Source organism: Zonotrichia albicollis, chromosome Z (assembly GCF_047830755.1).
Source record: "Zonotrichia albicollis isolate bZonAlb1 chromosome Z, bZonAlb1.hap1, whole genome shotgun sequence".
Lineage (NCBI taxonomy): Eukaryota > Metazoa > Chordata > Aves > Passeriformes > Passerellidae > Zonotrichia > Zonotrichia albicollis.
The window spans coordinates 37,101,428-37,125,247 of NC_133860.1; the positions used below are offsets into that span (position 1 = coordinate 37,101,428).

Consider the following 23,820-nt stretch of genomic DNA (forward strand, 5'->3'; position numbering starts at 1 on the left):
TGTACATTGTCTTAGTATAAAAACATTTTTCCTCTGAGCTTCTGAACAGACTTTACAGACTGCATACTTCTAACTATGTAGAATCAAGGGACAACACTATTTCTAAAGTTGAAGACAATGATATAACAACAGAAAGGTCGAAATTCCTTAATGAAATACCCTATGGGAATGGAAAGAATTTTAAATGAGAAAAATCTGTCCCAGTTGAACATGACTTCTCACTGCCAAATCTTCCACAAGACTACAGAGTAGCACAGGAACTAAAACCTTAGCCAAAGGACCTTGACGAACTTTTCAGTTTTGTGAGTTTTTATTATGTACCTATTGTCTCTAGACTTTAAAAACAAAATTCCAAAGTACACATTTATTTTACACTGCCGTGGGTGTATGACTCCAAATAACTGTTTAACAATAGAGCAATTCTATTTCTACAGATGAGGTGATTTTAGAAACAGGACACTCAAACACATCTGTATTACCAGTCCCACAAAACATTGCTCCAGACTACCTCACAGAAAATACTTTCATACAGCTGCACCAGACACTTGGGACAAAAGTGATTTAAGATTTGTATGGGAGAAGACTCTCTTCAACACACAGTGAGAGAGCAAAGGATGGCGGAAGAGCTTATGACATACAGTACTTGCAAGATACAAGAAGGTCAGTAACAATGACCTCTAACAAAAGAAGGCACAGTAAAATAGCATCACTGAAATAGCAGATATAATTTTGCAGGCTTAATACCATTAACATTTTTATTCCCTTTCCTCATTCTACAGAAGTCACATAACTTGAACTCAAGCATGGCAGGGGAAAAAACCTGTCAAGTTGGGAGAAATGCTTTTTAAAAATAACACTATACATTGTAAAAGAAGTCCTAAGTATTACATTTTGTTTTTAGAGTGACACTTTGGTGATTCAGGCTGAGGAATCTGCATGGTTTTGTTGGGTTTAAAGTGTGGAAGGAAAAAGTGGTTTTGGTGTCATTCCCCACACATGCACACACACAAAATGTTCTTTTGTTCCTCCCCCTCCCTTCCCTACACTAAATCTAGTTGTTATCACCTATAAGCAAGAAGAAAGTACTCTGCCCTCTAAATGGCCTAAATCTTTCAATATGATATACTCATGCAGAGTTAGTTTCTAGATATATATAGTTGTGCAGAGCCAAGTTAATATTTAAGGCACTTGGCATAAGTATTAGAGTTTGACTTAAGAGATCAAAATACAGGACTGCAGCCACAGTAAACACTCTTCCTGATAACTCACTAAGCAGGAACACTTAAAGAGAAGTTACATGTATCGAGGTCACAAAGGATGATAAAATTATGTATTATAATTATATAATTACATATTATTCTGATGGCAGAAATGCCTTTTGGATGAGATTGAGAAAGATTAAAATCTTCTTTTACAGCCAAAGCAGCCACACTGCATTTGTGTGTCTCTAACAGCTCAATGTTTTAATATATTCTTGATTCTTTTAATGGTCAAAACAATTTCAATTTATCCATTACACATAAATAGATATATTAAATTTATTGAAATAAAACTGCTGCATGTAACAAATAATAATTTTTATCCAACTAGAACACAATATATTTCACTGCACTGTGCTACCACAAAAAAAATCATACGGTGGTATAAAGAAAACTAAAGGAAATATTTATCTTCAGGCAGGAAAATACATATTGAAAATAAGTACCTCTCCTCTCTCTGAAAGAATGCAAGTTCTCCACTACACCCTTCCACACTAAAACACTTCATATATTCAGTGCTTGCCTGAGTAAGTTTCAAGTAAAAGCTTCTATAAACCATTAAGAAAAGCATATGTCAGTTTGAAAGGATGTACAGTGATAAGACAGTTCAAAGTAGAGTAAAAATAGAGAATAATATAGAATAAACAGACAAGGTACAGAAGGAATTCTAGTCAAAATTAAAGAATATTTTCATAATCATGCATGATGAAAGTAGATGAGAAGAGAGAGAGGCAAAGGTGATGAAAAAATTCTTTGGTTTTTAGCTGGTTAAGACTGGTCTTTGCAGATTACTTATTTTGCATACAAAAGTAAGAAAAACACATTTTAGGAATTGCTATGAAGATACAAATCAGGTATTTAAAATCATTTTTAATCATGGATTAAGGCTTGCGTCCACAAATCAGAGAGAAAGAGAAACAATTCTCACATAAAATCAGAATGGGAAAATTACTATTGTAATATGTGCTGAAAAATTAGTGATTGTTGGGCCAATTTTGCAAGTCAAATAATCAGAAACACCTTCATGGCAGTTTGAGTTGACAAGGGTTCCCTGTGCTAGATCTAATATTTTCCATTATTTACCCAAGGGTTCCATGCCCTAAGTCTAATATTTTCTATTGTTAATTGCCACATTGCTGGAATTTACCATCCTAGCTGTGTACAAAAATAAATGTTAAAATAAAACATGCACGTCCCTACTTATTTTAGTATTCATTCCACTTATATAAGACCTTAAGTTTATGGGTACTATGCAAACCCTAAATATAAAAACCTCCTTGAGCATAAAAGCACTTTTCATACAAAGCAGCATTTTCCTATTTGTGATAGTTGATGCTGATCATGACCAGTGTTCCAATTCTAGTTCAACAGCATTTATAACTTAAATTCTCTCTGGATATAAAATATTCACAAAATGCAACAGAGCAAAAGTACATGAAACATTCAGTACAAAGGATCTAAGCAGAATGTGGTGCCATATTATCAAATGTTAGAATACCCATCACTATTGAGAAACTAACACTTTGATTCAATAAACCATTCTAAATTGCTTGAATGTAACTGTTGCCTATTCATGAAGTGACCAGTCATTACTCAAAAGAATATACATGCATATAAATTTTTTAAATTAATTCAAATTATTGATTACATGTATTAGCTTGAGGTATCACTACCACACATGTCAATGGTGGTAAGCCTTGGCAATGCACATACAACAACTTTGGGCTGTCTCCACAGTGTTCACAGAATCTCAGACGCTATGGATCATCCAATTCCAACACCCCTGTCATCACCAGGGAGACCTTCCACTGGACCAGATGCTCAAAGCTCCATCCAACCTAGCCTTGAACACTTTCAGGTATGAGGCATTCACAGCTTTGCTGAGGAACACCCAACAGTGCCTCACCACCCACACAGTGAAGAATTTCTTTCTAGTAACTAATCTAAATCATAGAATCATAAAATTGATGGGATCTACAAGGATCATTGAGACCAGCTCCAGGCTCTGCACAGAACTCCCCCAAAATTATACCATGTGCCTAAGAGCATTGTCCAAATACTTCCTGAGCTCTGACAGACTTGGTACTATGATCACTTCCCTGGAAATCCTGTGTAAGTGTCCAACCATCCTCTGGTTGAGGAAACTTTTTCTAATACCCAATCTAAGTCTCTCTTTAATGTCATTTTTCCCTTGGGTCCTATCACTAGTCATCAGAGAGAAGAAATCAGTGCCAGTCCTTCTGTTTCCCCCTGGGAGGAAGCTGTATACCACGGTGAGTGTCCCTCAGTCTCCTTCAGACCAACTGACCTCTGCCACTCCTCATATGGCTTTTCCTCTATATCCTTCACTATCTTTGTAGAACTCATTTAGACTCTTTCTAATAGTTTAATATCTTTCTTATACTGTAGCACCCAAAAGTGCCCCCCGCACTCGAGGTGAAGCTGCCCCAGTGCAGAGCAGAGCAGGACAATCCCTCCCTTTCCTGGCTGGTGATGCTGTCCCTGAAGGCCCCAGGACACACTTGGCCCTCCTGGAGGCCAGGTCACACTGCTCATTCCTGTACCTACCCTCTGTCAGTTTAGAGAAACACAGAATAATCAAGCCTGAAAGAGGTCTTTAAGATCATCTGTTCAACCACCAACCCAGCACAACCACTGTCACCTCTAAACCATATCCCTAAGTTCATATTGAGAACACTTCCAGAAATGAAGACTGTACTACATCCCTGAGCAACTTATTCTAATGCTTATTCCACACTTGCAGTGAAAAAATATCAATATTTTTGATAACATCTAATCTGAACCTCCTTTGCCACAACTTGAGACCATTTCCTCTTGTTTTTTTACTTGACACTTAGCAGAAGAGATTGGCCCCCACCCCAATACAACCTCCTTTCATGTAGTTGTAGGGAGCCATGAGGTCTCACCTGAGCCTCTCTTCTCCAAACGAAACAGCTTCAGATCCCTTAGCCTAATGTGCTCTAGCCCTCTGACTTACTTTGTGGCCCTCCTCTGGACCAAATTCAAATATGATAGAGGCTCCAGAGCTGGATGCAGGACTGCAGGTGGGGTCTCATGAGAGTAGAGGAGAAGTACCTCCTTGCCCCACTGGCCACATTTCTTTGGATGCAGCCCATGAAAAAATTGGCTTTCTGGGCTGTCAATGCACATTGATAGGTCATGTCCAGCATCTCATCTGCTGATCCCCCAAGATCCCTTTTGTAGGGCTGATCTCAATCCATTCTCCATTCAGCCTGTGTCCATGTCTGGGACAGCCCTAACCCATGTGTAAGATCTTATATTTTGCTTTGTTGACCACCATGAGGTTTGCCCTGGCCCAGTTCTCCAGCCTGTCCAGGTCCCTCTGGATGCCATCCCTTCCCTCCAGCATGTTGACTGCCCCACACAGGCTGGTGCTGTCAGTGAACCTCCTGAGGTGTGCTCAATCCCACTGCCCAGGCCAGAGAAGTTAAAATGTTCCGGTCCCAGTATTGACCCCTGAAGAATGCCACTTGTCACTGATCTCCATGTGTTCACAAAGCAGTTGACTAGTCATTTTTTTGAGTGCAAGCTATCCAGATCATTCCTCATCCACTGGGTGGGCCATCCATCAGATCCATGTGTCCCCAGTTTAGAGATAAGGATGTCGTGGGGGACAGTAGTAAATGCTTCGGAGAAGTCCAGGTAGATGACATCACTCGCTCTTCCCTTATCTATCAAAACCATAACTCAGTCACAGAAGGCCACCAAATTGGTCTGGCATAATTTCCCCTTGGTGAAGTTATGTTTGCTGTCAGCAATGACCTCCTTATTTTCCTTGTGTCCCAGTATAGTTTCCAGGAGCATTCAATCAATGATCTTGCTGAGCACAGAGGTGAGACTCACTAGCCTGTACTTCTCCAGATATTTTCTTTTTCCTTTTCTGAAAATGAGGGTTATGTTTCCCCTTCTCAGTCACAGGAAACTTTACTGAGCTATCATGGTTTCAAAAATGCAATGAATAGTGGCTTAACCATTTTCTCTACCAGGACAGCTCAGGATTTTCTCCCTCAGGACAGCTGGATACATCCCAGCAGGTGCCATGGACTCAGGCACCTTTGAGTTCCTTAAATGGTCTCAAACCTGATCTTCTCCTACAGCCAGTGATTCTACATTCTATAATGATAGTCACTGATATTTATAGCCAGCAATATACAATTCTATATGGCCTCCTGCAATTCAGGCAGTGTTGGCTGGAGGACTTGACATTGAAGACTGAGAAAAAAGTAATTGAGTACTTTGGCCTTCTCCATATCCCAGGTAACCAAGTCTCCTGCTTCCTTCTGGAGAGAACTCACATTTTCCCAAGTTTTCCTTTTATCTTTGACATACTGAGAGAAGCTTCCCTTGTTGCCTTTGACAGCCCTCAGCAAGTTTCATTTTATCAGAGCTTTAGCTTTCCTAATCTGATCCCTGCCTACTCACAGAATCTCTCTGAATTCCTTGCAGGTTGTTTCTCCCTGCTTCCACCCTCTGCAAGCTTACATTTTTGTGTCTGAATTTGTCCAGAAACTCCTTGCTGATCTTTGAAGGCCTCCTGGCATTTCTGTCTGACTTCTTCTTTGTTAGGATGCATTGCTTCTGACCTAGAGGAGATGACACTTGAATATTAACCAGATTTCTTGGACCCCTCTTCCCTGTGCAAGTCTTTATCCCACAGTACTCTACCGCTGTGCTGTCCCTTCAACAGCTCTCTTAGTGGCTGAAGTCTCCATGAAGACCAGTGCTCAGGAACATAAAGCTGCTCCTGTCTGTCTATAGAGGGCCTCACCCACCTGGTCTTCCTGTTCAGACCCCCCACTATAATGTTACCTGCCCTCCCTTAAATCCTAATCTGTAAGCTCACAGTTGGCTCTCCACAGATGATCAGGCAGAGCTCTGTGCATTCTGTGTCTGATCACTGACACAGAAGGCAACACCCTCTGCTTGTCTCCTCTGTCTTTGTGAAAGAGCCTCATCATTCCATTCCAGCACTCAGTCAAAGGAGTCATCCCACAACATCTCTGCAACACTGGTAAGACCACAGCCCTGCAAGCATGCACAGGACTCGGTTTTGTTTACTCTTCATGCTACTTGTGTTAGCACAGAGGTACTTAAAATGGGTTCTTGGTGAAGGATGAAGCCAATTTACTGGCTTGAGCAGCTGGAATTCCTTCATGCTGCTCTTCACGTGTTCTTCTCCTGACCTCTGGTCTCTCTCCAAACTCTAGGCATGTCTTGCTGGCCCTGGGATCAAACTGGTAGGAGTGGAATGAATTGACGTTTCTTTCCTCCAGCAACTTTTGCCTAAAGCCCTCTTCACCGGCCTGAAGTCAAGTCTATGACTGAAGATGCTCTTCTCCCTCTCTGACAGATCAACCCCATCAGCCCACATGAGAGCAGGTGCCATGGACTGCTTCAATACAGACTTGAAATACTATATATAGTGCATATTAATAGTTTAAATTAGAAGTATCTAGAATTTGGCATAAGTGCATGTTTGGGTGTTTAATGAGTGACTAGTGATTTAAGAATGACACTCGATTATGCAGTATTAGAAGAGATTTTTTAATTCACAGTGTTGATAATATTGTTATTGTGAGCCCCCATTAGATTGATGAGAAGCCATACAGCAAGGAAAGGACAAATCAGAAGTTCAAAGATTTACAAGTCTAGAAATCAGTAAGAATTACAGCATTAAAAAACCCAAAAATTGTTGCAACAATGGAGCATATTCCCACTTATAATACTCCCACTGCCACAATTTCACTTGCTGATAATAGGTCAATGTGGCAGCAATAAAAGTGAACTGAAAAAAATAATGGTAGGAGGAACTAGAATATAGTGTATGAAAGAGTAAATCTACACAAGACTTCCTAGTCATTACAATTGCACATGTAATTCTTTACAGTTTGCCAGACCACTGCTTTTTCCCAGGCTGTGACAATATAAATTGTTTTGACCAGAATTTCAGTTAGTTCTCAGCATTATCCCAGTCTTCATATTCCAGCAACCACATTTTCCAGAGTTAACTTTATATAGTAAAGACGGTATAGCATGTGTCTTACACTTAGTTCATACAGTAATGACTATAAAACATGTGTGTTTAGAAAAGTAGAAATGCCAGTCAAGGAAATAACTGAGAATGCATATTCACAAATAACTGGGAATGCAGTTATTTGTGAATTTTTAACATAGGCAGTAATTTAATTCTGAATATACCATATGTAAACAAATGCGGTTTCTTATTTTCTATATCAAATTTCTCACTCATTAAAATATTTGTATTTGAGCTGAAAACAAAAGACTTTGATTTTATATGAGTTTATGGAAAAAAAAATCTCTTGTTTAGCAAATCTGATTTCAAAGTCAACTTCAGTACCAATTAGCCCTGCACATGTGGTTAATCCAGCATAGCAATTACAAAATATTCAAGTATATAATTTTAACTGCAGATTTTTACTTTACTTCCGCCATCCAGGTCTGTCAGAATTTTAATAGCTATTAAAGTTACATTTCATCATACACTATGAAAGTGAAACAGAAGAGTTACAATTGCAAATAAATTAAATTTATTTCTTTACTTGAGATGACTCTGTAATATCCTGCTCCTGCCTATTCACACCTGTTCTTTGAAAATAACTACAAAATCTCCAGACACTTCCCTTGAAGTGTCATTTCTTTGCTGTAGATTCACTGAGAGCAAGCAAGCAAGGGAAAAATAATCACCAAAAAACCCACTGCAAGTAGTGGTAATCACTTTGGAAAGTACACTTAGCACATTGAATATACTTGAAAATTAGATGGGAAGTTTATAAAAGCCATTAATTTAATACAGAAACGGGTAGCTCTTTAGAGAAAATACCATATCTAATTTAAAAAAGGTTGAGACACTCATGCACATTACTTCATTATTCCACTGCAATGTTTTTCAGAAAGTTTTAAGCAGCATGGAACAGACAGTGCTCAGTTTAGGTTTTACTTCACTATTTGCATAATTAAAATGAAATAGCCGTAAACTCAAATTGAAATCTTATCCAGATCCTACAAAAATAATGGTCATGCTGCAAGTGATCTCAAAGCACAAAGAATCATGCCCTCGATTAGAAAGATTGGAGTAAATTATCAAAAACTAGAGAATAGTGAATACTAAAATTAAATAGATATGATGTTGCCACTAGAAGAATGAATTTACAACCAATGTCCTAATTAAAACCACATTTTTAATGTACTCTTACATAACCAATCTAATCAAAGGTAGCTGTAAAGTTGAGCTAAATAGTCCAGACTCATGTTTAAAATGTGAAGAAAACATGAAATTGTAATACATAGATATTCATGTGCGGCAAGAGACAGAATTTATGCAACAGATCAAAATCCAAAACTGGTCAAAATCCAGGGAATAAACTGGCCTAATATGTTTTCCTGGATTGTTAAGAATGAGAAAAAAAAAACTCAAATACTGGCAAATGTATTATTCTGCCAGTCATTGTAGGTTATGAAAATAATAACATCCCCAAGAGAAGGGAAAAACATAGAAGAAAGTAAGTATTCTACTTGGACTACTAAGAAAACTTAAAAATGAGATGTTTTTAAACAAGTGTATGTACTTTATTAAAAAAAAAAAAAGCAAAATACAACATTTGAAACTGCTAGAAAGGCCTTTGTCAGATATCTGGCCAAGCAGTAACTGAGTGTTCTAGCAGATATCCCAAACTATTACCACCAAACATTTCCTGGAAAAACTATAATTTGAATAGTTTTATGACCCTTTGTGCAACTCAGAAGGTGAATGCCTGGATGAAAAAAAAGGGGGGGGGGGAGGGGAATAGGCATAAAAAGGTATTTTTCACTGGTTTTTTTTTCTTTCTCTGGTAAGTCTAGTGTACAAATGGAAACATTTATTTATAAACTACAGAAAGCATTAACATACCATTACTATCAACAGCACATGTACTTTGGTATTTTATAGGTTTATCCTGATGCATTATTAATTGCCAAAAGTTTCACTGCCACATTTAGAGGAAGACTAACTGGGACAGTTATGAGTTGCATTGCTCATCATGTGTGCTGGTAGATATTCTCAAATCTTCCAATTCAGAAAATCACCAGGTGTCTAACCAGCTCCCCTCAGTGAGCACATCTTAAGATAAATTTGTGGGATTACACCCAAAATTTCTGTCTCTCCTATTTCAGTTGAGATAGGAGAACATTATTTTTATAGAGTATTTTTATTTGGTACCATTTAATCAATCTAACAACAATAAAAACAAAAAAAAGAGCTTTCAGACTTCAAGTCAGAGCATGAAAATCTGAGCTTAACTCCATGACATTGGTCACTTTTCTGGATTTGGTATTAAATAAAGCACAGTTTGAACACATTTTGTCCATCTGGAATGGATTAGGCAAACTCTGGGTGTACCTTATACCTTTTCCACCCTTTCACCCTCACAGACTAAAATTTTATGAACTCAATCAGAATACACATCTTGTAACTAACCAGCTGTAAACTAAGAGTCAACTAATGGCATCAGAAATAAAAAACAACAGCCTTTTTATTAATTAGAAAACATTCCACTCACACGTTGTGCTTGTTAATTAGCTGCAAATAACCTGCGGGTTGACATTTGCCATGCAATAAGCAGTTTTTCAGATTCACATTCTAGCTACTTTATTGTTCCACACGAGCTCCCTCAAATCCCACAGAGTCTATTTGATCCCCTTCAGCTGCAAAATCTAGGAATAAAGTTTAAAGACAAATTTACCCCCATCTACCCCTCAAAAAAATCCAACCAATTAACCAACCAACAAAAAAGCACTCATAAAAAAATTCTCAGCCATGAGTGGACACCTGAACAATATTTCCAAACTTATCCTAAGAAACATGAGATGGGGGGAATAAAAAAACCCACCCAACATGTTTATAACTGCCACAGAAAGAGGAATTACATAAAATGCCAAGGGATTTCATCAATTTCCAATTACTTCCTATTTTCTTCTATTGCCTGTTTTATCTACTGATTTCTATCATGTCACAGCCTATAGACTCTCACCTCACAAAAAGACAGAAATGGGTAATAGAGAATTCTTCACTGAGGTCTTTGAGTAGGTTTCCCCCTCACACAGAATACACAATGCTGGCAATCATGGAACCTGGCTCTAGACCCAGGTTTACCTAAAGTAAATCATCTACACACTAGATCACAGTTGTTATGCCACATGTCTCAGTCACAATTTCTCTTTTATCAATCTCTCATCATTCCAAAGAATATGCCTTAGCAGAGATAGCAAAGACCCCCAACATGTTTTTGACACGGAAGTAAGAATATAAAAGCTATGACAGTGGTGCCATATCTAGCAACATGACTGATTCAAGTGGTCAATAGCAGGTCTTTAAAATGGAGTGTAAGGAATGCATCCTGTATAGAAACCCTGGAATAAACATTCCTACATGAAGCACTGTACACAACATAAAATGCCTCACTTTCCTCAGTCTGCTGAGCAAAGCCATAGACGACTTCAATTTTGTTTGGGGTTTTTCCCCAAATACATCATTTTAAATATACAAATATATTTTTTCCTCTTAGACCTCTTCAATTCCCTGTAAACAAAGATACATGGGAATTTAGTACTACTATTTGGAAGCTGGGTCCTTACATTTCATATATCTGCAGAGACAGACACTAGGGGCAATATATGCCTCTCTGCTTTTCAAACCTCTCCCTCAATCTTACACGTGGTCACAAGAAAACCAAGTCAATGGACACTGTTATGATTTTTGCACAAAAATCAAATCGGGAAACATATTCTCCTGTCAGGGGCTTAAATTCAACTCAATGAACTCCTGTAGAAAAAGCTAGAAGTTACACAAAAAACGAGGATGAAAACTGCCTAATGGACTTCAGAGTCAAGTAAGTAAGAAACAAGACACAGAATTAGTGCTTGAAATTGGAGCTCTTCTTACAAACAAAGGAACTAGCCACAGGATGAGGATCCAAGACAAGGCTACATGAGAACAGAAATGCTTTGGATCTACAGATTTATTGGACAAAGCTAGGACATTGTGCTCATGGAGCTTGATAAGAATACCTTGTATAAAAGAGGAATCTTGCAACAACTTAGGAAGCCCAGAAGAAAACTGGAAAATGCCTCAGAAAAGAAGCATAACAATCTTGGACCTGCAGGAGTAAAGGAATGTGCAGAGTCCTGGCTGGTTGGCCTTACCAAATGCCTTAACTAGTACAAAACCTGATGGGACAATGCTACTTACTATTACATAACAAAAATATACTACTAATCTATAGGTTTGCAACTGACATGCAAAAGGAAAAGAGTATCCATTAAACAAATTTTCTTTTAGGACTGTTATCTGGCCAATGCAACTACAAAACCATCCCTGGCTGCCTAAAAACTCTAATGTTATTAAAGGCGTGATTGTGGTCAGCTCCATACAGGTATGCAAAATGAAACAAGAAATATTTTGTTCCTCCTGAGTATCTACAGCAATGTCAAAAACACTTCTGTTCTTAGATTATGAACCACAAGAATTACAAGGGTTTAGGATTGCTGCCATTTAAATATACTTTCTGTATCCTAAGAAAAACTGGCAGCACTGGCCTGCACATTGGTTACATCTCACAGACAAATGGAAGTGCCCCTTACCCATAAGGACACATGAATGAGCAAACAACTGATTGGAGCATCATGAAATTAATCTTATGCATATACAATAAACATAAACCAGCTCTGTAAAATTCTCTCCTTGAAACACTCAAAAAATCCACCATGTAATAATGCTAATGCCTCCCATATGGGCTTCAATAGTGTTGCTAGAGAAATGCTGCATACTCATACTGGTGTTAATGCCAATAGCAGCCATATCACACTGCTTAGCAATACACCTACTTAACTAGTTACAAGTACCCAGCAAAAATACAACTGTCTATTAAGAGAGAGCTCATTTACTGTCTCACAATATTAACATATACAAACCCACTTAGGACCCAGACAAATAGAAAAAATATACCATCTGGAATACTGAGCATTTTTACTCTCATCAGTACAACCTGCAAATCGAGGTGTATTTGACTTAATCAATTATCAAAATTTATATTATATCAATTATTAGCTTACATCAAAATAAAAACATCTACAGCTGTCATTCTTTATTCAATCAAATAAGGATCCTTCCAATAGAGCGTATCAGTTCAGTGGAGCTGTGGAATTAATTGTTGCTAAAGCAGTAAACCACTTGAGAACTTAGGTCAAGTGGATTTCAATCCAAGTAAAAGATTTTTGTATTTCAAGGTATTTTAAGTCAACAATTTCAGAAGGTGTATCTACATAAAACCACACAGGTTTACAGTCTTTAAATTAAGTCTAGTAAGTTTTCTGCAAGAAATGTTTCCATAAAAGCACCCTAGCTGCAAAGAGATCTCAATGTTTTTGTCAAGCATAGTGAATTTGTTTTCCTTTTAAATCATAAAACAAACTCATGGTGTGTGAACTACTAACAGTAGGTGACATTTCATTCAGCAATTATTGAGAAGTACTGTTTCCTTAAGTAAGTGAGGTTTCAAATGTTTCTCTGTTTAAAACAATTGCATCTCACAGACTAGATTCTGTCCCTTTAGAGATACACACCTCAAATTCCCCCCAAAACCTTCCTTTCTATGGTACATCCGGTACACGTTTTTACTTGATCTACTAGCACACCAGGAGGCAAAGTAATCTTCCATCTCAGCAGCAAAACACTCCATTGCTGCAAGGTTTAGAGAGTCAGCCACACATCGTTTGGATAAACAACTACTTAGTACCTGGACAAATCAAACTAACCCTCTTGAGCTATAGAGAAATGTAGCACTGGAGAACACTTCCAGGGTAAAGGAAAAACAAAATTTAAAAAATTTTTTCACTTTCTCAATACTGTTCCAGAGTGTAAACTAGAATCCAACCTTCTGGCCATGCAGGTACACAGAAAAAGGAATGGTTCTGTTCACAATGTTTGGTTAACAAAGGCATTCTTAAGGAATGCCACAATTCCTACTTCATGATCTTTAAGATCAAGAGAAGGAAGCAACTAATCAAAATGGAAGGAAGCTTAGTTCAAAAATATAAATAAAAATAAAATAATTGCTGTATACTATAGCTCTTAAGTTTTGTGGTTTGCAATTTATGGAGACCCTATTTCTTAAAGAGTTTCTGAAGAAACAAAAAAAGGAAGCAGCTTACCAAGGAAGGCTCAAAAACCAATTCACCAAACAAGAACTAACTTCAGAAAGGCAAATTGATACCTCTACACTGTGGTGGGATGAACAAGCCTCAAAATTTACACTGGCTTCTAAAATTAACTATCTGACATTGTGCTAAAAAGCAAGATTATCATAATGTAAGAATGCATTATCAAGATGCAAGAATACAGAAACCAAATGCAAGAGCTCTATCTTTATCAAAGGACTTGAGATTAGACATCCATTCAAGTTTTTCTCCTATTTTTATTATTTTGTAGTACAAAATAATTTTAAGGATTCACTAGGTTTATCTAAAATCTTCATGAAAAAGAGGCGACATTGTCTTAACAGCATTACACCAATTATCAACCTCATAGTTCAAGTCTGTGTGCTTAGTATTTCACTTCCACCGGCCTCTAAGACCCCAACTTGGACAATTTCAGCAGAAAACACTGAATTCTGACAGCTAAATATATTCTCTTACAGGAAAAATCTAGGTGATATACAATATAAGGTCTTACTTAGACCAGCCTCTGGCCTGTGTATTTTTAATTAGCAAACAAGAAGTTTTCTGCAAATTCCCTACCCACTTAGCAGACTGCAGGGTGGCTGCAGCACCACAATCCATAGACCAGGCACATCAAACACAGGCAGGCTCTTGTCCAAAGACCGGTGGCTTAGTAGGCATGGCAACGCCTCTGTGGGACTTAAGAGATCAGTTTGACATACCTCCACTCTAGCGAGGCTACCTGGTTTTAGCACACAGCTTATTTAGCATACAAAAGTCTTTCTGCATTGGTCAAGCAGATACTCCCAGAGAACGTGCTGCCTTAATACTGTTTTTTCCAAATCAGACCATGACATCTTTAAAAGCAACATGAAGGGACATCAAAGAAAAGGCGAAGTGCTGTCTTAATTTACATGGTTGAAAAGAATGACTCATTTTCTTAAATCCTCTGCCCCACATTTCAGATAAAGATTGTTGTAGTTGCAAACTTCAATACTTAGATAGGACTCAGTAATATTTTCAAATGCATCAATACTTACTAAAAAATCCGGTTTTAATCAACACGAAACTATTTATAATGTTGAATTGAAACTTTCCTACTTTCCATAAAGTAGAAGTACACACAATGAGCAAAAAATTGATTCCAGTGTCAAAGTCGATAAAAATGTAATTACTCCATACAAAGCAGAGCATCGTCAGTTGGACAAATTCAGGAAACTGCTTTCAAAATACTAGTGGAGTGGCTAATAAGTATTCTAATTTTTGTGGTAGTATAGGCTCAAATTCCTTTGGATAGACGTGGTCATTAAAGACCTTTCCAGTATATTATGATTTTAAAGAACCATAGCCATATCCTTTTCTTTCTCATATAATGTCTTACATCTGGTTTATCAAGATAAACAAGAAAGATAAACAAGAGAATGAAAACAAGTGCATCAACATTTCAGCAATTCATTTAGAATTATTAAAGTAATGGATTACATGTTAATATGAATATAAATTTGTCCTTACTTATTCCAACCCCAAAAAGAGCTATTGATTCTTCACATAACCTGATTCATTTTATTAATAGCAGCTGGGATAGCTAGCAGTTTTCAGTAAAAGCTGGATTTATCCACTCAAATTTATTAGTGCAGCCCTTGTGATTATATTAGGGAATCACAATTATTATATTACTATATAATATATTATATACTATATTAATATAATTATATACTATAATATATTACTGTATAATTACTATATATTACTATATAATATAAATAAATATTATTTACTATATTATATACTATATACTACTATATACTATATATTATTTACTATATTATATAAATAAATTATTGTAAGAATTTTGGTGTAAAAGCATTTATAACTGAACTTTATAAAGGTAGGTATTACTAGCCTGCAGACACAACACTGAGGCACTTCACTGATTTAAAATATAGGTATATTCTTGGAGGTGTAAACTTCTTAGAAGAAAACTAGGAAGTTATAAAATTCTTACACCCCTTTTAAAAGACAGCATACACATGCTACATACTTAGATAATTATAGCCCCCATAACGAAGAACTATAAAAAGTCCTCCATATTTATTGTTTTTTGATGAAAAAACGTAATTTTGAATAGCTATTACTCACATTCTCTCAAAACTTGCTCCTTTCACACTTAAGAGGCTTGCAAGTTAACACTGGCTTAAGTTTTTGTCTGGAAACACAGCTCTATTTGGAACTACACTAGGAACATCCCATTGGAACACTCTACCGCATCAGGGAAGCCAGTACAGAATACAGAGTAATCAAACACATTAAAGCACAGCTGCAAAAGAAAACAACTGTGATCTGTAATGCCAGAAAACCACCAACAAAGTGTCATGTTAGTCAGCTGTAGCAGTAAAAATACAGAGTTGCTAATACAACTTATCCATACCTACATTAAAGAGCTTCAACTGACACAACAATACCACCCAAGGATTACCCTTTTTCATTTGTCTAAATTATATCAGCGAAAGTCTCACGTGCAGCAATGCTGTGATCACATATTCTGGTTCAAAAGTCCTAGTGAAGGTATTACTTATAGGCACAAAACTTTAAAAAAAAGCCTCTGTGAAAAATTCAGACCTTAGAATGCAACTATTTTCTTTCTCATTGCATTTGATTTAGTTGTATCAGAGTTTAATCTTTTTTTTACACTTCTTGAAATCTAAAAGCTTTCTGAATTACTCTAGCATTTATTCACTCTGATTTTTACTATGTACTACTTAGGATCATAAGTAATTATATTGTAATCATATGTATTATATTATACACAAATAATACAAAATACATGCAAGTGATTCACTAGGTTCTATTTCCTCTCAGAAATAAAAAGATTTGTGCATTATGCAAAACAAAACCAGAAAAAACACGACCTCCCTCAGAAAAAAAACCAACTTCCACAAATGCTATGCAAAATTATACAAAAGATACATTATTTTAATCACTATTTCAATTTTTCTGCAGTGAATGCAGAAAAAAAATAGGTTACATACAAAGCAGTACAGAATTTGTCCTGGAAAGCAGAAATCACAATTAAAAGATCCTAATCAAAATAAGAACATATAAACCTGCTGCTACTTAAACAAAACAAAAAAGAATAAATACTATCCTTAAATAACAATGAGACTTATCTTCTATTAAAGTACAGTTGCCTACACCAAACTGCAAAAGGGAGAGACACAAATGCCTTTATCAGGATCACAGGATTACAGTGCAGGTTATGTTGAATTTATCAGAGTAACAGGGAAATAGAAGGAAACAAATAGGCATATATGCAGGCTTTGAAACTACCTATTAAAATTGTCAGTTCTCATCTTAATTAAACATAATAAATCAAACCAGCTACAAAGCAGAGTCTCATATTGCTGGAATCTGCAAGAACCTGTTTTCAGAGAAATACTATTACACCAGTTGAAGTTCTGGCTTGAAATTCTTACAAAAACACTTTACATGGTTAACAATACATTTTTCATTCTCTTTTTTTCTCTGCGATCTTATGAATTCTTTTCAATTTTTAAAGTATAAAATGTTCAATAGGATTCATCTTTTCTACTGTAATACTTCGTATTGGCAATTATGAAGTGAAAATAACAGCAGAAGCAAGTGATTTGCAGATCTTACTTTTCCAAATTCTTAATCTAAACTTTAATAATCTGATATATTTAAGACAACCCATCCATTAATTTTTCTCCTTTAAATGTTACCTACCAAATATATTATTTTGCAACTAGCCTCTAGACATATATATGCTAAGAACAAGAAAGCTACAAGAAATAAAATAAACACAATACTTATAATGACCATACCTAGTAATAAGAACCGCATTATCATGGTGGGCAATCCCATTTTCTGGAATGGTGTTTCCATCACTTTGGTGGGAGAGAATGGATTTCTGCCACTTACAGAAGCTATCGAGGGACTTGTCTGCATGGTGGTTTATCTCCAAGTTTGGCTGCAATACAACATGCATACCAGAAATGTTCCAAACAAATTACTAAGGTCAGTTGTTAAGCCTTTTGAAAACTAAAATGGGACTATAATTAGAAGCAGTGGTTTCTAGGAATAAAATCTCCTTGCCAAATTTTATTTCTGTAAAATCTGACCCCCAAGTTCAGCTGTGTATTACTGAACCATCATTCTTTCTGCTCCAACTTTAATAATCATTTTGTCAATACAGAAAAAAATAAATCAAAATACAAATCTAAAAATAAAATTGACATCCCCGAAGGTGTAATAATAGTCACCTGAAGTAAGAATACATATCTTTGAGATGATACGCGAGGAATATTCCTTTGAACTGCTTTATCTTGATTAAAGCAGTGAAAAATTACGTGATAGGTTTTGAACTCAGAGGCAGCCACTTTAATCTATAATTAAATAACTCTACATTCTATAATAACATAACTGTATTTCACAAGGTATAAAGCTTAGCACAATAGCTCTTACCTGATCTTCAGTGAGGACAATCAAACGTGTCACTATAATATTCACAACGTTTCCTAGACTGGAATCACGATAAAGTTTGGCAACCTGACCTCCAGAAAATAAGAAAAGGCACAAAGTCAGACAAGAAACACTACTTACTTCCTAAATGGTTAAAAATTAGCCCAATTTCCTCATGTAGTTCCATAATGTAAAGCACATCACCTAAATATAAGTTATTAGACCCAAAAAAAATGACCATTCTGTTATTGAGTCACGTTTTTCAATTGAAACTGTTTATAGCTTGTTTCATAATTCATCCAGCACAACGAGCATTTAGTGTCGATATAAGCAGAATAGAACTGTATAATCTGAATGTAATTATTTGAATTCAAAATTAAAGACAACAATTTAAAAGTGATCACAACACACCTCTTGACATTTTCCCAAAATGCCAAGATTTCCAGTATTTAAACTATTCATTTCTGCAAGCTAGTACTTATATTAAAGCATCATTCATGGCAATAAATAAACACTTGGCAGGTCCATTATCATTTCAGAACAGAGGCATTGATATGAACACAGAGAAGGATGAAACTTACAATATTCATTACACTCAAAATGTAGTGTTCAATGTCTTTGCGACCATGGTATCCCACCATCATTTTGTCTGCTACTACCAGCGTTTCCACAAACCGTTCAAGGCTCACAGATCTCTTCTGTCGACTGTGACTACTTCCTGTGCCATTGACGGGACGTGAAGCTGGAAAAGCAGATGCATCATTCATCCACCAAGGTTTGCCACTTCTTGTGAGGTCTTCTAGGAACCAAAACAGTTAAAACACTTAAGAGGGAGTCACTAGTAAAACTCATTCAAATGCAGCTGGTTTATGTTGAGATTGTCATCTCCAAGTTTCTAGCAAATAAGTCTTTCTTGAGAAAGAAATTTCTTTCTTTTCTAAATTATTTTTAACTAACTTATGTATTGGAAAAGCAAATTTGAGCATCAATAACCTCAACTCCCCTTAAATTTAAATTAGCATGATAAAGCAAAAATCCTCTCTTAATATGTCTGATTTTGCATGTTCATGTTATTATTAAAGATTAGTTATAACTAACCACAAGAACACGTCAGAATTTTTAAAATAAGAACAAGACAGCTGTAACCTGTGGAAGAAAAATACTAGAAACCAAAAATTTAAAATAATTATAAAAGTTATCTAATTACTAAGGACTAAATATGCTCATAACACACTAAAAAGCTTTTTCCCTCCTGCAAAAGTCTGTAATTTTTAGGAAAATAGGCTTACATGCCTAAAATGAATAAATTTTCACTTCAGAAACTTATATTTTATCTACCTTGTGAATTAACTGTAATAGAAAGTTTTAAATGGTCTGACATGGGATACTTGCCATAGTCATTTCAACACAAATTTCAGTTTAAATATGTTGATTTTTATTTTTTTTTCAGGTAAATATATAGAAAAATATTTCTTGTGTGCAAAAGATAAATTATTAAAAATCCAAAGAGCTGTAATTATCAGCAAAACAAACATTACAAGATGACTTTGAATTCTAATTCCTGTCCTCAGACAAAAATTGAATCCATCCTTCCCTACAAAGGAAGGGAAGGATGGATTCAATTTTTTGGCTTTTTTAGTGTGTATCATATATCCCTTTTCCGCAAGAGCCAGCAAAGATCTTAAGCTAAAATTTAGCAAAGTATATTGTTAGTCTGGTTTTATCCAAATAGGATCTCAACATATCTAAGTTATTCTTGGTATTTACAGATGAGCACAACAACATTAATAGATACATTTATAGCTGTCTGAACAGGACTGGTCAAATGAGTATTTTCTTGCATCACTACTTCTACTAAAACAGGGTCAGCTAAGGATGAATAGAGATAGAAACAGTACCTCCCATAAAAAAACCAATGCTTTATGCAAGTCAGCTAAGCACACTGATTTCAAAGAGAAAAACTACACCACAAAGAATGTATGTTCAGGTCAAAACCAAGAATACAAACCTTCAGCATTCTTACTGTTGCGCTGTTTCGTAATTTTTGAGGCTATGGTATTGGCTCTAAAAGGCGCATATTTTAGAAAAGTCAAAAAATTTAAGTAAAACTGGTAGTTATAAAAACATCAGTAACAAAATGGTCCTCATTCTCCAATGGTTATAATTCATCCTAAAAAAATCCTGTACAGAGTATTAAAGCCCGATTTGGATTCTATAATGACTACTAAGCTTTCTCCTGGTTTTCACCTCTATTCTAGAAAATTCAAAGTTGCTTGAATTGTTCAAAGACTTTCATCACACTTATTTGTCTTAGAAATGTCTGGAATTTTTTTAAAATTCATTCTTTTTCAAATAACAAATGCTGATAGTTTCTGATGCTCTTGGAGTGCTAGAAGTATTTTAGAAAGTCCTGCTTCCACATTAATTCAACATTTTCACTCAAAATTCATGCAAACTACTCCAAAGATTTAAAACCGACTGATTTCAAACATAAAACTTTCAGAGGAAAAAAAATATTATTTTGGAATCATCATCATACTATCTTTCAAACAAAGGTCTCAGAGGGCTCCATAAGAACAACCATATCTTATTTTCTTATCAGATGAGAAGCTTAGGCTTCAGCTGATCTCAAAATTGTATAACTGCTAAAATATATCAATAAATAAAGATATACGATTTATTTAGTGAAAACAGTTATGTGGCAACTCACATCATTCTTTCAACACATAAGTTAAAAAAGGAAAAAATTAAGCTCCACTAACATTGAACATAATTATAAGGAAGTAAAAAAAGGCAAAAATAAATGGAAAAATAAAGAAGAAAATCCACAGAAAAATACAATAATTGATCCCAAAATAATGATTGCAGAAATGTGGAATTCAGTTTTACACTGCAACTGAGAATAAATCCAAACACATGTAAGCATGGAGTTCACAACTGCTGTACACAAGTTTCCCTAAGTCAGTCATCTAAGACATTGGGTGGTGGTCAAGGTAGAAAGAAAGAAGCACAAATGGAAAAATATCCTAAAATGTAATAGCAAACTTATGTTAAATGCAACTATGAAAATATTTCGAAACAAAACATTATTTGCTGGGGTTTTTTTCTAAATATTTTAGCACCATTATTTCAGGCTTTTAACAAGCTTTTATTCCATATTTTAGAATATACCAACTGTAAAGTCTGACATGAGTGAAATCACTACATAAATCAAAAAAATAGGACATAGGACAACTATCCAGAAATAATCTGTCACTCTGCAGCTTTCATATGACAATTTTTGTTGTTTCTCAATCCTATACAAATACAGCATATTGCAAGATAATCCAGTGATCTCAAACCCCACTGAAGCAATTGGAATTTGGCAGTGGAAAACCTCTTACCAAGGCCTTAGTGATTTCAGCTATATTTAATAAAGCATAATTAATTGGTGACAATATATCATGAAACACAAATTCAACATTTTATATTTTGAACATTTTTATGCTTAAATGCTTAAAATCTAATTTAAATTATGAAAATGTATCCTGTGCTCTCATCTGATTCTTCATGCCTCTCCAATTCTCCTCTTGTATTACCTACCACAATTCTACCATTGATTATAAAGTGGCCCATCACTTACTGATCCGAATCAATTCTGATCATGCTTTCACCAAATTCTGTACTCCACCTTCTATTCTATTATTGTCATTCTTCTCAGAAAGGTCAGAAATTACACTCCCCTTGTCTCTATCAACACTTCAAAATCCAGACTATTTCCCTGATGGAGAAGAAGTAGAAAATAAACTAGGTTACAGTAAGGGGAAACTTGACAAACAATGAATAGTGGCACAGTTTCTCAAGCAGATTCCTCCCTGCATAGAGTGCTAGAAAAACTGTTCTGAAGGTAAAGTTAAAATCAGTCTCCAGACAAAATAAATCATATACCGTCAAAAGTAATTACAGCTTTGTGACGTTCACATTTTTAAAGACGAAACTGGACTATTCAAAACTTCCAAAACCAGTCAAATTCCCTAAACATCACTGAACACCTGGATTTAATCCTTGGGTGTGAAAGCTACAAAACTGAAAATTAGTATTTGACTTGATTTTTTAGCCTTTTTTTAGGTATTTCAGGATGCTTTGTATGCTATTTCCCTTTAAGATAAAGCTGCAACAGTGGTCAGCAAATGAGTTTAAAAGCTTTGGTACCCATGAGGGTAAAACAGAACGTCGTCTGGAAAAGCAAGACTTTGCAATCTTGGCAGAGAGTGGATTTTTTTGGACATTTTAATGGAGTGGAAATAGTGTACAGAACAACAGGAAAAGGAGAAACTGAGATGAATTAGCATCATAATATTCTCAGGCTTGTAAAAAGCAATACTTTAGTACTTCAATAATTAAGGACTTCAGGCTATGAAAGCTGAAGCAATCCACAGGAGCTTCCAATAAAAAAGGTACCATCAGTTATACCAAGTAATAAATGCTAAATATTATACCATGTTTTACAAAAAATGCAGGCAAGATGTATACCTCTGATCAACCTGTGATCCATGTAACAGATACGACCAGAATAACTGAACACAACCTGACAAAAGCAGCTGCCTCTGCTTCATGGCTTGCAGGAGAATGACTTCTAAGCATTACTCTAGAAGATAAGACCCAACAGAAGCCAAGATCCTTTCTTTTTGTAGGGATATAATAATGGTAAAAATTACATGTCCCTACATTTCAAAACCTTCCACTTATTTCAAGCGGCTTAAGTGAGAGCTCTCCCAGTAAAATGAACGTATACTAGTACCCTTATTTCACAATCAATTAGCAGGCAGTAACATTTAAGAGATTTGTTTTGCAATACTCTAAGCATGTATATTGAATAATGCTCTCAAACTAAAACAGAAGTTACACACATGAAGTCTGACATTCCATAAACACAATTAACAAAAACTCTCAAAAAAAAGCCATCTCCCAAGAATGGATCTTGCAGACAATCTGTACTGTAAGCTTAGACAGCTGATGCCACTAAACATTATAAACTCCAAAAGAAGCTAAAATAAATTACATCAATGAACAATTATCTTATTTTATTTTAAGATTAGTTATTGTCAGTCTGCCTGATGCACTGAATCTCATGGAATACAACTGCTTGATTGAACTTTTGAGAATGATTGAACTTTTAAGAATAAGCTATTACTGAAATATAAACAATGACAAGGTTAAAACATTTTTCTAGAATGTTAAAAAATTACTTTTGTGTTTTAAAAAAAATTGTCAGATTTACTCCATGCTGTCTTCAAGAGGTTAGTTTTCAGTTTAATCAAGGGTTATGTCAGAGTACTCAAAACCTGTATCTATAGAGGTTAAAACTACTTTACAAAGAACATACCTCTCCATCAAAACTATATAATCCTGTCTATAAGGCACAGGTAAATCACATACTTGACTATAATGGAATAATGTCAACCAACTGGACCAAAAACAAGTACCAAAACACTATAAACCTCTGTAAACAAGAAAAGATATGGACTCAGTTCCAAATGTATTGATAATCATAATGCTGACATATTTATTGCATATCAAGTTTCTTCAAATGAGATTGAACACATACTAAACAATGAGCTGTAACATGCAGTCATTCGACATGCTTTCCTGCTGGGAACTGAAGTACATTTATTCACATTTTGCAGAAGCCTGTGCTCATTTCTACCACTGTACACAATATAGGCATTAAACAAGACTTATTCCTGCTGTCTTAGTTTTTGAAATACACTATATTCTCAATCTGAATCTGAAAAAAAAAGAAAAAAAATCAAAACTACTTTTCAACAAGACAAAATGAATATTCTCA

At 35.5% G+C, this 23,820-nt stretch overlaps 1 protein-coding gene across 1 annotated transcript in view; it reads right to left on the bottom strand.

The window, feature by feature from the left end:
- The window catches only part of ADAMTS6 (ADAM metallopeptidase with thrombospondin type 1 motif 6), a 145,267-nt gene that overhangs the window by 106,559 nt on the left and 14,888 nt on the right, over positions 1-23,820 (bottom strand). The window contains exons 5-7 of the mRNA XM_005492982.4: positions 18,575-18,792; positions 17,997-18,080; positions 17,357-17,502 (exon numbers count right to left, since the gene is read on the bottom strand). Coding sequence (XP_005493039.1) covers positions 17,357-17,502; positions 17,997-18,080; positions 18,575-18,792 — 448 coding nt within the window. The remainder of the gene's footprint in view (positions 1-17,356; positions 17,503-17,996; positions 18,081-18,574; positions 18,793-23,820) is intronic.